The sequence below is a fragment of the Dipteris shenzhenensis genome, chromosome 20 (genome assembly GCF_047967505.1).
Source record: "Dipteris shenzhenensis isolate YYH24624 ecotype China chromosome 20, Dip_SZ_1.0, whole genome shotgun sequence".
Lineage (NCBI taxonomy): Eukaryota > Viridiplantae > Streptophyta > Polypodiopsida > Gleicheniales > Dipteridaceae > Dipteris > Dipteris shenzhenensis.
Window position 1 is genome coordinate 19,916,813 of NC_141615.1, and position 15,424 is coordinate 19,932,236.

The window sequence follows — 15,424 nt, forward strand, 5'->3', positions numbered from 1 at the left end:
TTATCATCCACAGAATGAAGCTGTCAGAAGTAAGGCTCTTTGTGGCGAACAATTGAAGGTGAAGGACCAATGTTATCGAATCAGAAGGCAAGCTAACCCGCTAACAACAGTTGTTCGTCTTTCCAATCTATCTTCACAAGTCACAGCAAGCAAGTTACGTTCTTCCTGTGAGAATATTGCCAATGTAATTGGATTCGAGATGAGGAAAGAAGGCAGTGTGGATGTCCATTTTAATGTCAAAGATGCAGCCGATATGATCAAGATCATTGAAAGGTAGGCTTGTTTTTTCTTACACCTAATCATGTTCTGCTCGCAATTAAAAGGGTTCAACTTTTGTTGAAGCATAAGTGGTGTGCTTGGCTCCCGCTCCTCTAAAACACTATTGAAGTTATACTTCCTTACCAAAGAGATTAGGAGGATAAGCAAATTTTAATTCTTGACTCAGTTCTTCTTGATTTGCAAATATGTGCCGTGCAAAAAAAGTTTAACTACCAAGGATATGTGCACAGTACTATTACCACCAATGCATAAATGCTTCTTTAGAAGACAGACTGGATTTTTTTTTCCAATGAAGGGACTTCTATTAAGTATGAAAAATATCCCAAGAGCAATGCTCATGGCAGAAATAAATTATGCATAGCATGAGCAAAAAAAAAACCCTGAGTGGGCAAAAGACCTGCTCAAGACATGAGCTAGTGAAGCACCAGGGTTGAGGCTGAAAGTGCATTCTTAGAAAGACATAATTTACAGATAAAAACTTCAATCAAGGTCTACTCAAAGAGCTTTCAAAAAGTAGTCAGGTGACTCAATTCCCAAGATAAAAACCATGGCCTCGCTGCAATAGTCTCTTTCGAGCCAATGCACCTTACCCTTGCTCAGCTTAGGTGGATAAGATAACTTGGGGTTCCCCCTCTACTGCTGCCTGACATGAATAGATGCCACATGGAATCTTGACATGCATCATGTCCATGTTGTCTCTCTAAGCTCATGAACTCAATATCTCAACTGTTAATACTTGGCTTCATTTATATCACCATGCCCCTTCTTAATATTCACACGACCCTTAATGTAGCGGGAGATAGACTATCCTCACTCTCTCTCCTGCTCAATACTAACTGCAACTGCAAGATGATGCACTCAATACACAAAGTGAGCTGTGGATGTGAGTGAGAGAATTAGAGGGAGAGAATGTAGTGGACCTCCGAAGAGGAAATAGATACAACTGAATAATGAATGCCTAAAGGGCTGAATACAACTGTATGAAGGGGCTGAAACCCTCACTGCAAAATTGGAAGACTAGACTACCTAGAGGAGGTGAATCCTCACTAGATCCCTGAAGAGGCTGAGGCTACCCTGCTGGTCTGCTGCGGGGAGGCCTGACTCTGCTGCTCTGAAGGCTTGAAGGCTTGACGAGTGGATGTGAAATGAAGGCCAAGGGGCTGCTTTTTATAGGCCCCCTTGGGTCTCAAAATAGACCGACCAGAATGGCCGACCGTACTTCTGCCCACCGACTGTGCTGACATGGCACCGACCAGTCCACATGGCAGCCGGCTGGCTGCTGACGTGGAGCCTTTGCCGCGATTGCTGCTGCTGAGCTGGCTGCCTGCGTGGCCGTCCAATATGGCCACGGGTTGTGGATGCCCGTGACATCCCCGTCCAATGTATAAGTATACAAATGTACAACTTGCTAGCATAGCTAGCTGCTAGATTCTAGAAGTACAATAAGCTACACTTAAATAATGCAAGAAGAAACAATGCACTTGTACAATGTAGTTAAGAGTCAAGACTCGCCACTCAAGACTTAAAGTTAAGACTCACGACTGAAGAGCTCACAAGTTTTGAGTACTTAAAGGTTTAAACTGACGATTGAATCTTGTCACATGTGACATGAATGAAAACTGCATCTCGATACATATAATTGAAAGGAAGCTTTCGACTCTCAAGACTCAAATCTCTGAAGATTCATCCTAATCTGAATCTATGAGGTCACTGCCATTGCTAGATCCAAAATCACCACCAATGATAGCATGGCTAAGTCAAACTCAATGTGTGTTGTTACTCCCCACCCACAAAAAAAAAAAAAACGCAAGTGTCTAAAGGTGTCTTAAGGTAAGACACGTGTCTTAAGTGTCTTAAGTGTCTTATCATAAGACACGAGTGTCTTAACAACCATGCCAACAGTGATGAGCAGCCAAGGCAATGACTGTTCGAATAGTCACCATCCTAGCTGTGGGGCAAAGGTCTCATCGAAGTCAAAACCTTGGGATTGAGGTGAAACATGGAAAGAGCAATATCTTTATTTCATAGGAGAAGTATTGCAGGGATTCGGGAACTACTCAAACGCTTTGAGATGAAAAATCGCAAAGCTGCCGTGACTCCCATGGAAATTGGTCTGAAGTTGAGTGTGCGTGATCCATCTCAGCCAGTTGATTCATCACTATATCGACGATTGGTTAGGAGTTTGCTTTACCTCACCAATACTCGACCAGACATTTCCTTCGCAGTTGGATTGCTCTGTCATTTCTCCGCCACACTCAAGAAGGCTCATTGGGACGCAGGTATGAGGGTGCTAAGGTATTTGAAGGGTACCCACCTACACTTACGGCATCACTTATACCAGAGGCATCGAGTTGGGAGGTTTCAGTGATAGTGATTGGGCAGGTGACATTGATACCTGGAGATCGACCTCTGAATATTGTTTCTCTTGAATCTGATACCAAATGTTGGATATCAAGAGAGTGAGAGAGCAGGAAGCCAGAGAGCTGAACGTAGTGTTTGCAATAGAAGAAGTAAGTGTTACAAGAAGTGGGATGGGTTTTGTCTAAGTGACAAAACGTAGTGTTTGCAATAGAAGAAGTAAGTGTTACAAGAAGTGGGATGGGTTTTGTCTAAGTGACAAAACCTTATCCTTCACTAACCATAGTTAGTGAACTAACTGTGGTTAGGGGGAAAAACCTCTAAATGAGGGAAAAGTGCCCCTAACCTACTTATTACATTACATTGGTCACTGCTGAATTATAATAATAATTCTAACAGTTTCTTACTCTCATCGGGAGCCGTGTCATGGTTGAGTACTGTCGCCCTTTCATCTACAGAGACAAGGGTTCCCTGTATAGCGGCATATGAAGCATTGCTGCTCAGGTGGATCTTCGAGGACATTTGTTGCTCAGGTGGATCTTGGAGGACATGAATGTGGCCCAAGAAGATGCGAGTGCAATTATGTGCGACAACCAGAGTTGCATAGCGATTGCCAACAACCCTGTGTTTCACGCACCGATGAAGCACATCGAGGTCCACTACCACTTTGTTCGAGAACTCATCGATGAAGAAGTCATAGAGTTGATATACTGCCCAACCAACGACAACATCTCAGATGTCTTCATGAAGGCGCTTCCCAGAAGTGTAGAACTGATTGTTGGTTGAAAAAGACTCTAGGATGTTGTGCTTCGTTATGTGGCTATGGAAGACCCCTATTTGGAGAGTGTCTTCGTGCTTAGGTACTAACTGTACTAAACTATGTTGTTGCTATGGAAAACTGTCACTTCTCTTCGCAAAACACATATCCACTTGCTTTATAAATTATTTTATTGCCTATCTTTATTTTTTTCAAGTTCTTTAAATTAGAATGTTTGTCAAATGCTTGTGTTTTCCTATTGTTCAGCTAGGTACTAGTTGGCTAGGGTCTACCTATGTAGGTGGACCTCCATTAGTGTCCCACAAGTTGAGATGTCTCTCTTTATGAGAAATGTAATGATCACACCCCACGCAAGTACCCAAAAATGGGATCAATCAAATGCATAACATGTATATTGATCCAACAACTATTAAAAGACTGTTTACAGTAGCCTTGGGTGTGGGCCTATGAACATGAAAGGGTCAAAGAGACACAAGACAAAGCGACAACCTAATAGGCCTAATAGTTTTTGTGAGAGGGCCAACCAAACTCATACTTTTTTTTTTTTTCAAAGAAAGGAACCTTCTATTAATGCTTGAAAGATTTCATACAAGACATCAGTCTTGAAGGTGCTGAGTATGGAAAAAACCCGGAAAAGGCTGAAAGAAAACCGGCGTGTTCCAGAGAAACCCAGCTCACTGCCTAGGAGATCTCTGGTACTCGGTTTAACAGCCAAGTGGGGGGGCCTATACAACTAGCGAATCCATCACGGGGTGAAGATATAAAAAATTCCTGCAGGCCAAGCCTTGCAGAAACGAGCACGCATCTCGATAGTCGCCTTGGAGCCTAGAGTCCACGCTCCCAGGTGGATAGTAGTGTGTATATGATGTCCTGCCAGATGGCGACTAGGTAGCCGAGGGTGGAACCGTGTGCTCACCCATCACTAAACTGCAATGAGCCACCCAAATGTTCCACGCTGTGATGTTGGCTACCACCTTCCAAACGCTGTCCTCTCTAGGAGGAGCAGCAGCTAGGCTGTCAGGAGGGACTGCCTCATGGAGTGCTATCCTCTGGATGCTCTGACCTTGTATCCGGTAGAGATCTCATCAATCTGAAACACGTGTCCTCTGTCAACCAGGCCACCATCCCCCAGGTGTAGTCTCTCTGAAGACTCTGCATACGTGTCATGATCTTGAGGGCTCCCATCCAAATCCTTGCTGCTCTACCACAGCTCCACAGGCAGTGCGGGATAGTCTCCAGGAGACCATTAGAGCAACAATGGCACTGCCCCTCCACTCGCATCTGCTCCAACCACGGTCCGATGGGCAAGCCTCCGTGGGTGGCTAGCTTGAAGAAGTAGGATATCTTCCTCGGTTGCAAGTTGGACCATAACCGCGTCCAAAACCTGGAACGGACATCCTGGGGCACTCTCTGGGTCACCCAATGTCTCTCCCTCGAGGGGGTCCACCTCGACGAGTCCATGTGAAGCCTCCTGCCAATCCGTGTGGTGTAGGAAAAGAAGGGCACCTCATCCACCTGCTCGGCTAGGCCGCCCCTGGAAGGCTAGAACCACTCTCCCGGATCCCACTGGACCTCCCTCAAGGGTCTACCCTCTCACAGCCAAAGGCGCCATCTACGGGCATCTTGCTCTGAGATACTAGGAGGGTCAATGTGGCACTATTTCCCCAAACGTCCCACCACTCTGATCATCTGTCAGTGAATCCCATCAAGACTTCCATCCATCTCAGGGTCTCTCTCAGTGAGTGGCTGAAGTAGGCCTCTAGGTCTTACACGAAAGAAGCCGGGGTGCGTGTTGCCTCGCTGCATCAACAGCCTCAAGGGGACACTAGTACGAGAAAATTGCTCCAACCATCTGCTGTCTCTCCATACGCGAAGTCCCTCCCACGAGGACTCAGGAACGGCTAAGTCAATCTCACTCATCCGCTGCCTTGCCCCTTTTAAATGTGCTAGGGCGTCAAGCCTCCTCTCTGCCTCCACGGGTAATCTGCTCCAACGGCTAAAGGACCTGGCCGGACCACTGTCCCACTATGCCCAACCAATGTGAGTCCGTTGTTCGAGCATACGCCGCTCCTGATCTTTGATCTTTGGGTGCCACATAAGGAGGTGACGCTCAAACTCCTTTGTGCATTTGGGTGGAACACGAATGAGATCCCTTGCCAATCTTTGCCAGACCATGTGGAGGCTCCTCATCAAGGGGGAACCCTTCCTCGTAAGGGGGGCCTCTGAGAAGATCCATCTATGTGAAGGTTGCCACTGTCCCCCATTGCATGGGGTGTTCCTTAGAAGCCCTCACTATAAGAGGAGCTTCCAAGGCTCTACACCTAGGGTGAGTCCGCGAACAACCAACTTGCTCAGGAGGGCTCTGCTTTGCATCTTCGGATCAATGATAACCGTTTGCCAAGCTACCCGGGCTCTAGTGTTCCTCGTGCCGTCCGAACTTGCGCAAAGGAAGTTCCGAACCAACCGTCAGAGCTGCCTAATGCATCCTTTGTGAAAGCACCAGTAGGAGTCGATATACCAAGCCGTGGCAGGAAGGACCTGGTTTCCCACTAAAGTGCGACCTGCTAGAGAGAGTTTGGTCGAGCTCTAGTAGAGAAGCTTGCGCCGAACACTCTCAAGGACTGGGGTGATCTGCTACTCAGCTGTTATGTCAATACCAACCTGGCATCTGGGGTATCTCGCTGCTTGGCCCCGTGGTATCCTTCTGAAGCCAAAGTCACTCCCCCACTCCCGAATCTCCTGTGTCTCCTTACAGCCTATGAAGAAACCTATGGATTTTGTCTAGTTGATCCGTGCACCTGAGGCCTCGTAGTAGATAGTAAGGGTGCCCCTGAGTCTCTCCAGACTCACTGTGGTGCCCTCAACATACAAGGCCGTGTCATTTGCAAACTCCGAGTCAAGCAACTCCTTTTCTTGTCTGACTAGGAGCCTCAACCTTGTGAGGCCCGCCACTCGTGATCTCAAGTAATAGCCCAAAGCCTCCGCCACAAACAAGAACAGGAAGGGAGCAAGTGGGCAGCCTTGGCGGACTGAGTGAGAGAGAGGAAAGGCCTCACCTGTGTGTCCTCTGATAAGCATCTGACTAGAGCTCCCCGCAAAGAGTGCATAAACTCCTCTGACCCATCCGTTTGAGAAACCCAATCTTCACATAGTACCCTCCAAGAAGGCCCTGTCGTAGGGTTTCTCAAAATCCAAGAAAAGGACAGCTAGCAGCTGTGACTCCTCCTTGGACCAATCCATTGCCTCCCAGAACGTGAAGATGTTGTCCAGGATGCTACACTTCTGGACGAACCCGGTTTGTGTCGTGGATGATGTCAGTAAGATGGGGCCATATCCGCAAGCTCAAGACCTTGGCGAGGATCTTGTATCTAGTATCCACTGTCGAATGTCTAACCTATCTCCCCCTTTTGGGATCAAACAAATCCACCCCCCGCTCAAGGATTGAGGGAGGGATCCTATGTCAAATATCTCCTGGCAAGCTAATCGGAAAGGGGTGGAGATAATCTTTCAAAAGTTCCGGAAGAAGGCCAGAGTCAAGCCATCCTCACCCGGACACTTCTGGGTCGGGAGAGCCTTGAGGGCTTCCTAGACCTCCTCATCTGTGAGTCCAGTCTGCTTCATAAATCCTGCGAGACAATTGTCGGAACGTGATCCAAACTACCTCTCAGGCCACAAGACCAATTGGGGTCATCCTCTCCGTCTGAAAGAGCTGGCTGTAAAAGCTTGTGGTCAGGTCTAAAATCTCTTGCGGGTCAGTGTGCATGATGTCTTGCGAATCATGGAGACATTGCAGTTGTGTGCTTGCCGATCGGGGCCCAGTGGTTTGAAAAAACTGCTTCATCATCCTGTCCCCCCTGCTGAACCCATCGGGCCCGGGAGGACGGGCCCGGGAGGAGTGATAGGAGAAGTCAGCCCGCCAAATCTCTGTGTCTTGAAGCTCAAGGCGACTGCTCTCAAACCTGTTGCTAAGCCACTGAGAACCTGGGTCATGCTCCCTGAGCCGCTTTGTGGAGGCGAGGTCTCTCCTCAAAGCCCGCTCACGCTCCTGAAGAGTCCTCCTCCGCCTAAGGGCATGAGCCTGCAACTCCTCACTGCTCCTCTGAATCGCATCGGCCACCGACGCAGCCCAGCCCTCGCACGGTATCGTCTCTAATTGCTCCCAAATCCTTGCCATGATCTGTTGGATCTCCTTGTCCTGCAGGAGGTCCTCTGGACTGCGGACCCCCTTCTTGGGGAGACCTCGGCGGGACTGATCTTGTCCCCAACATAGAATCTGTTTAGTCTCTCAAGCAGTCCATCATGTCTCCTCTGTCCGAAGGAGAAGAGGAGGCTGCCAGGTGTCCTGTTGAAATCTGGCTCTCTCCACGGGTCTCTGCCACTGATCATGAAAATGAACAGCTTCCCAGGTGCTACGCTTTGTTGCTAGCATCTCAGAGGAGGCGCCGCCCTACTTGTCTTCCCCAAACTCTAGGTTGTTGAAGTCCCCTTCAATAATCCAGGAGTCTACATCCGGAAGACACTCTGACATCCTCCTCCAAAAGGCCGAGGGTGCTGCATACACATTCAGGATCCCAATCTTGGACTCTCCCATCCGAACTCCCATCCAAACTCCCCGTCCTAGGATGAGCTCGCCCTGATCGTAGACCTTTGGAGCCAAAGTCTGTGAGATTGAGATGCAGACCCCTCCTCCGTTCTATTGCAGGAGAGACCACTTTCTGGACCTCTCCTTGGGAGAAGGTGGTGTCATCGTTTGATGTCTGATGCTGAAAACATGCGCTCCTGAATCAAAAGGATGTCCACTGTCCGCCCTACCACTGCCCTCTGCAACTCCTGCTGGAGTATCGGGTACTGTGGTTGGCTACGGTCGTGGAGCGCGTGCACGTTCCAACTCACTATGGTCCAACTCATGAGGACGAGGGTGCTGAGAACAAGGCTCTCGTGTGGGTGGGTGCTTGTTCTAGAAAGACTGCCTTGTGTGACTTTGTCGGGGGTTTGGAGGGCGAATAGTCCGTGTATGTGCATAGGGTGGATACCGGCTCAATACCGATCTTCCATGCCGCTCCGCACACTTCTGGAGGGGCCAGTAGTATGCATGATCCACCGTTGCCTCAAGCGGCAATCTGATAACTCCTACTGCCAAACCACACATCGGCTCCTCTCGCGTGAAGCTTAGCTGAAAATTCACCTCCGCACCATGGGCGTACCAAAGATCTAGTCCCCGTGCTTCCATCCACTCGTCCATCATGTATGAAATGTGGTCTCCCATAATGGCATCAAACACCTCTGGGGTCCACTTCTCCAACCTTGTGGAGGCAAACTGGAAACTCCAAACGGGATGTGTTTGAGAGTCCACTACGCTAATCAAACACCCCTTCCGTGGTGGCTGCAGGATCATAAGCGTTACCTCCAACAGTTAAGGATAGGAGTCCGGGATCTCTAGGTAATTCCAGGTCCCAACCTCCACAAGTCCCGCGGTAAGGGGCGCTCAAGCTGGAGGTGGGGGGCGGTTGACCTAGAGGACGAAGAGCCCCGTCCCTCTGGCTCCCTCCCTGAATGGGCTTGTTGTTGTGGTGAGGGAGCGGAAGGGGACATTGTCTTACCCTTGCCTGCTGGCAGGGGTGTCGAAGCAGGGGAGGGAAGGGAGGCTGAGGAACCTACTACGGAGGTGGAGAGGGGGGAGAAGGTGGGGGGGCGGGTGGTGAGAGTGATCACAGCAGGGGGCGAGGGGAGGAGGAGGGGGCGGGAGAACCCAGGGGGGGCAGTGGAGGGGAAAGGGGGGAGGGATCTGGAGGGGGAGGAGGTTGAGGGGGGGGGGGAGGGACAATCACATACTCCCCCTACTGATCAGGCTCGTCGGGGCTTTGGATCGGCTCCTTCTCAACCACTGTTTGGCTATCGTTCGCCATTGCCGGACCCCTGGGGCTTGCTGCGGATGTGAGGGTGGATGCGGACGCTGAACCTCTACCACGTGAGAATCATCTGGCTGGGCGGTGGCCCCTTCCACTGAGGGAAGTGGATCCCCACGCAAGGGCTCCTAAGGGAAGTGGATCCCCACACAAGGGCTCCTGCTGCTACTCCTTGTGGACAACCTTCTCTCTCTCTCTCTCTCTCTCTCTCTCTCTCTCTCTCTCTCTCTCTCTGCGTTTGGCTCTCTGCCTGCGGTGCTTGCGAGCCTGCTTGCTTGGCTTCTTTTCTTTTTAACCTGGGTCCAGTCCCCTTCTGAAGGGGTCACCCAAGGGTCTGAGACTCCTGTTGCTCTTGTCTGAGGGGGCGCGGGACTCTGGTCTGCTAGCTCTGTCTACTCTACGGAGGAGGGGGGGAGGCACTCGACCAGCCTGTAGCAATCAAACAACAGAGCGGGTCAACCAAACTCATACTAACCCTAGACTAGCCCTTTGAATATATCTAAGGGTGAAAACAGAAGAAAAACCGGTGTTTTCCTACTCTTGCTTATGAAAGGCATATACTCAAAGACAAGAGCATGACACTCCATGTAAACCAAATGCAACCGTGTATATGTGATGGGAGACGTGGAACAAGTGGAGGAATTGCTTGTGGATATGGAAGAACTTGGGAAAAAGGGATATGGTAGAAGACAGGTTGTGGTGGATGCATTGGTGCATATGCGTGGCATGGCTGCAGTGATGCTTGTGGCTGTGGTAGTGCTTGGGGGCATGGGTGCATTGATGGGAGGATGAGGCAGCTTCTTTGCCTTTGAAACCTCACCATGCATTCTTAATGTATGCAGCCCTGGCTTCTACATCGGTATTGATCCCAGAAACTAAATTTTCATTCAAGCAAATAAAGAGTGGTTAAAATAGCCTTAGTCCACAATTTCAACATGACATAAGTGTTGCTATATAGTGATGCTTTGTAAATGCCGCTATATAGCGATACTTGCCTAAAGTCTCTATATAGTGACACTTAATGAATCCTGCTTTGGTTACCAACAATTAGCGCCCCGCACACGCTAAACGTCGGTGCTTAAGCATCGGAATAGGACCCATGTCTAGTAATAACATCTTCACTTTCCCGCTAGAGAATCCTTGTCCTTGAAACAAAGGAATAGATCATTGGCTAGAGTGAAAGTCGTTGGTGATTATAGATGTTGCCATTGTGGGTTGAGAAAATACGTGTGTCAGAGCTCGCGACAATGAACGAGAACAAAATTGTTGCTTAGACAATATAGATGTTGAGATACGCCAAAAAAATATAAATTTTTTAAGGAACTTGCTCCTGCAAATGCTCTCTCCCTATGGGTTGACCTAGTTGTCTCTTTCCTTGGCAGCCACACCTTATTCTAGTTCTCCACCCTTCATTTTCCACATTAGGTGACCAACCCCATCACATTCTTCAATGTTTTCATCAACGATGATGCAATATGCATACTCATGTTGTGAGTGCAGTGTCACATAATCATGTCCGTTATAGATGTACTCCTGTATATACTAAATGGTTGATATACTCAAGCAACCTTTTTTATGTGCATCAATATTTTTAGGCATGATCATGGATTATATACCATGTCACATTCATTGTCCATGTAGACCCCTTACTTGTACCCATGCATGATGTATATCACATACGGATGAATATGTAGGCGGGTTCCTGAAATAAAAGGCTGATTTCATTAATGTTCATCTTGTCCATCCTAGGGTAGGAATCTCATCCTTGAGAACCTAGAGCGTATTCTTTCCCTAACCAGCCTACTCTTCCCCACATAGCCAATCACATCAACAACCCAAGCGTGGGAAGTTATAGGTAAGAAACAACACATACTCGTATCTCTTGCTGAAACATCAAGTCTTCTCATTGCCTACCCTTCTCAGGGAATCTCAATCCAAACATGTAGCAACCGAGAGAGAGCACACAGCCTATGGACTTCTATTTCTTCCACAACTCTCCCAATCATGAGCGCACATCATCAGCCAACGATTTAGCCCATACATGAGCGGAAATTCAGATTTGCAAGAGCAATCTCAAAAAGCGTACGTGGAAGACATCTTATTGCATACCTCGTGTTGAATTCAATCGTGGTAGGATGGCTCTGATACCAAATGACACGACCCCACAGGATCTGACCCTATCACAGACCTAGAATCTCGTCCTCAATCCAACCAGAATCATAGCACAGGTGCCTCGATCCTCCCGACCACCCCCGAGCACGTGGGCTACAGCTCGACTCATCCATAACCCAAGCATCCCATACCACCTGAGCCCGTCCAGAGGACCTTTGATACACCACCTATGATCCGCCATGTAGATGGCCAGAGTCTTGGCCTAGGTCCAAGCCCCATCCATCAGTTGAGGAGCGCTCAACGGATCTACACAATAGCACTGGCCCTCCCTCTATAGAGAAGGAAACCCGCTATAGATAGCACAATGCTATGAATAGCTCCCTCCATATAAAGCAAGCACTATATATGAATCAATCTCTATATATAGCAATCACGGCTAAAAATAGCCATCCAGCCCTATGCTATCCTGTAACCCACGTTCACTTGCTATCCAACCCTTGGGGGGGGGGTTGTGACAAGTTAATGTGATAGGTGATAAAAAGTAAAAAGTAAGAGGGGGCTTTTTAAAGTAAATAGCAAGAAAAGGGGGAGGCGGTGGAAACAACGATAGGAGGCGACGAGTCGGCGAAAAGCGTTTTAATCAAAGGAAGGCAAAAACAATTTAATCAAAAGAGGGCCAACCCCCCCCTGCCCCGAGATTACAAAACGGCGTTTTTGGAAGAAATGCCGTTTCGGTTTCGGCGTTTTCGTTTCCCGGCGAGAAACGGCCGTTTCTCGTATGCAGCCCACCAAATTCCAAGGGGGCCAGCCCATCATGTCAAAATGGGCACAATTCCAACATTGGAAGCTGGCCCTCAACCCTTGCTGGTGCATACTCTCTAGCCTCCTCCATCTGCAGCCTCTCTCTCCCATGCAGTTTTCTCCTGCAGCAGTCCTTCCTCTTGTGGCAGTCCATCATTAGTGAGTTAAGTACCCAATTTGAGTCTCGTATTCAAAGCATTGGCTAATTGTTACGTGTGTGTGGAAGCAATGGGAAATGTGTAGGCATTTTCCCTTAGGATTGGAGAACCCTTGGAGCCTTGAGCACACTAACTAGGCTATCTATCTGCATGATACTTGACCTTGTAACATTCTTGCCTATGGGAGAATCAACCAAATCCCATGTGGCATTTTCCTCAATAGATCTAATTTCTGATTTCACATGCGGGACGTCTCCGTGCATCCTAACGCTGAGGTTCAGTTTCAGCTTCCATCACTGTAGTCATCAAGGCAAAATTGACATGCTGCTGAGCACTTTTAGTGCTGGCCCTGGTTCTCCCTAAAGGGGGCTGATCTCTGGCATCTGCAAGAGTCAACCTAACCCATCTTGGAATTGATTTTTCACCTGTACCGTTGGCTGTACCACTGTTAATAGCAACCGGAAGTGCACCCGGTGTTGAATCCTTTGCACGACAGTGATAGTGCTTGCTATATGCTCAGCAAATAAAACATCCCTACTTATGATTACTTTCCTTGTGGCTGGATCATAAAGTTTGAAGCCTCTACTTTCAGCGCTATATCCCACAAAGATGCATTCAATGCTCTTATCATCAAGCTTGGATCGATACCAAAGCATATGCGACTGACCCTAATACCCTGAAATGATCCACCTTGGGCTTGTAGCCATAAAATGCCTCTAAAGGCGTGGCTTTAACTATTGCCTCACCCCAAAATGCTACATCTTCTTAAACTTCAGCATACACCGTGTTATCTCAATGAGAGTCCTATTCTTCCTCTCTGCAATTGGATTGTGTTGAGGTGTGTGGGGCATTGTTTTGTGATGCCTTATCATTCTCTTTCAAGTACCCTTCAAAGGCATTTGAAGTGTACTCCCCCCCATTGTCGGAATTGAGTGTTCTAATTCTAGAATTGGTTTGGTTCTCAGCCAATGCCTTGAACTCCTTGAACCAATAGAGCACTTCAGATTTGCATTTCATGAGAAAGAGCCACATGAATCTGGTATAGTCATCATCAATGAATGTAACAAAGTACCGATACCCTCTATGGGTAGTTACATTCATTGGTCCACAAACATCACTATGCACAATCTGCAAAACCCTATGTGCTCTTACTGAACCTGGGCCATCCTTTTTGAAAGGTAGGTGATGTAACTTTCCAAGTGCACACCCTTCACACACCTCTTGAGCGGGTTGCTGTAATTTTGGCAAACCTTCAACTATATTATGATTATGCATGTATACCAAAGCTCTGTGATGTACATTACCAAACCTGGCATGCCATAAATCACCAGGAGTAGCATACGAGACAGCCAAAGCATGTTGATTATAGGGCTAAGCATCAAGCTTGTAAAGACCCATGTTGGCCTCATAAGTGCTTGTAGCCACAATCTCATACCCTTTCTTTGGATCCTTGATTTTGTATTGATCATCCTAAAATTCCACGAGCATGTGCTGATCATGGGCAATGGATGGAACTGAAATGAGATATTTCCTCAAGTCAGTATTATACCAGACATCATGGGCAATGGATGGAACTGAAATTAGATTTTTCCTCAAGTTAGGATCATACTAGACATCATGGATATACTTTTTCTTTCTTGAATCCAGAAGGATCGGAACGTCTCCCACTCCTGTGATGTGCTGCGATGCATCATTCGCACAAGTAACCTATCTGCCATGAACATGTTTGATTTCTTCAAACCACTCTTTCCTGTGAGTCATGTGCTTCAATGCACCACTATCTAGATACCAAGTATCTATGGCAGCAAATGAAGAATCACCAAATGAAGCATGAGAAGCATCATATGCAATTGAATGCAATTGAATCCCCTCTGGCACCAAATCTCTCCTGAAATGCAGTAAATATAAAATCCTTTCCCTCTTTTGCAAAATTTGCATGAGATGGTGAAGCATTTTCTCAGCTGGTGCTACATAATTACTGCTTGTGCATTGCCTCTTTTTCTCATTGGCAATCCATTTCTGGTGCTTTGCAATGTAATGACCAGGCTTCTTTCAATAATTGCAGCTGCCTTTCTTCACCTTTGCACTTTTTTCTGCATTCCCTGCATTTGTGCTTGCATTTCCCTCCTTCTTGGGCTGATAGGTATGGCTGGTCTTTTTCTGAAAATGACCTCGTGTAGGCTGAAATTTACCCTTTCCTGGGGTGGGAAGTGGTTGCTCACCATGACTAGAGGAAAGGGCAGCATTGGAAATCCTTGTTTCTTCTTGTAATAGCAAGCCAACTAACTCATCAAACGAGAGAGGAGCAGCCCTAAGCATGATGGTCAAGGAGGTAACAAATGTGCCATATGCTGGAGCTAGGCTGTTGAGGGTGATAGAGACAAATTTCTTGTCTTCTATGGCCTCATCAATGGCTGCGAGCTCATCCCGAATGTCAGTAATCTTCGCAATGTGTTGAAATAGTTTGACCTTCCTGCATGGACATGTCATTGAGCTTATTGTTCAAAGCAATGCTTCTTACTTCATTGTTGACATTCCACATACTTTTCAACGTGTCCCAAGCATTTTTTGCATGCTTGCACGACTTAATGGTTGACTTAATGTGCGTCTTCACTGATAATGCAATCAAAGACTAAGCTTGGGCATCCTTGCGATCAAACCTCTTCTGATCCTCCGTGGCGGCTCCTTGGGTAGTCGTAGTAGAAGCCTGAGTGGTAGTGGAAGATGCACTCATGCTAGATCCACCAAGTCTAGTCTCATCACCATTCACGATGTCCCATAGGCCTTTGCCAACCAAAATATTCTTGAGTGTAAATGACCACAAAGCATAGTTGGGTCCATCCAACTTATCTGCCTCAAGTCATGGTACCAAAATTTTCATTGAGAGACATGATTGCAAGCTCAAGAATGAGGGCAAATGTACCTGCAAATAAAGTGCAACTGAAAGGCAACTAACTACTATGCAATCACTGCAATGGCATACATTGACAATGGCTGCTTTGAAATAGCAGAGAATTTGTCCAAAACACAAT

The 15,424-nt window shown here is 47.5% G+C and overlaps 1 protein-coding gene across 1 annotated transcript in view; it reads left to right on the forward strand.

Annotated features, from left to right (window-relative positions):
• The window catches only part of LOC147889389 (uncharacterized), a 59,336-nt gene that overhangs the window by 17,410 nt on the left and 26,502 nt on the right, over window positions 1–15,424 (forward strand). Inside the window, exon 6 of the mRNA XM_087391973.1 lies at window positions 14–273. Within this exon, the coding sequence (XP_087248099.1) occupies window positions 14–273 (260 nt within the window). The remainder of the gene's footprint in view (window positions 1–13; window positions 274–15,424) is intronic.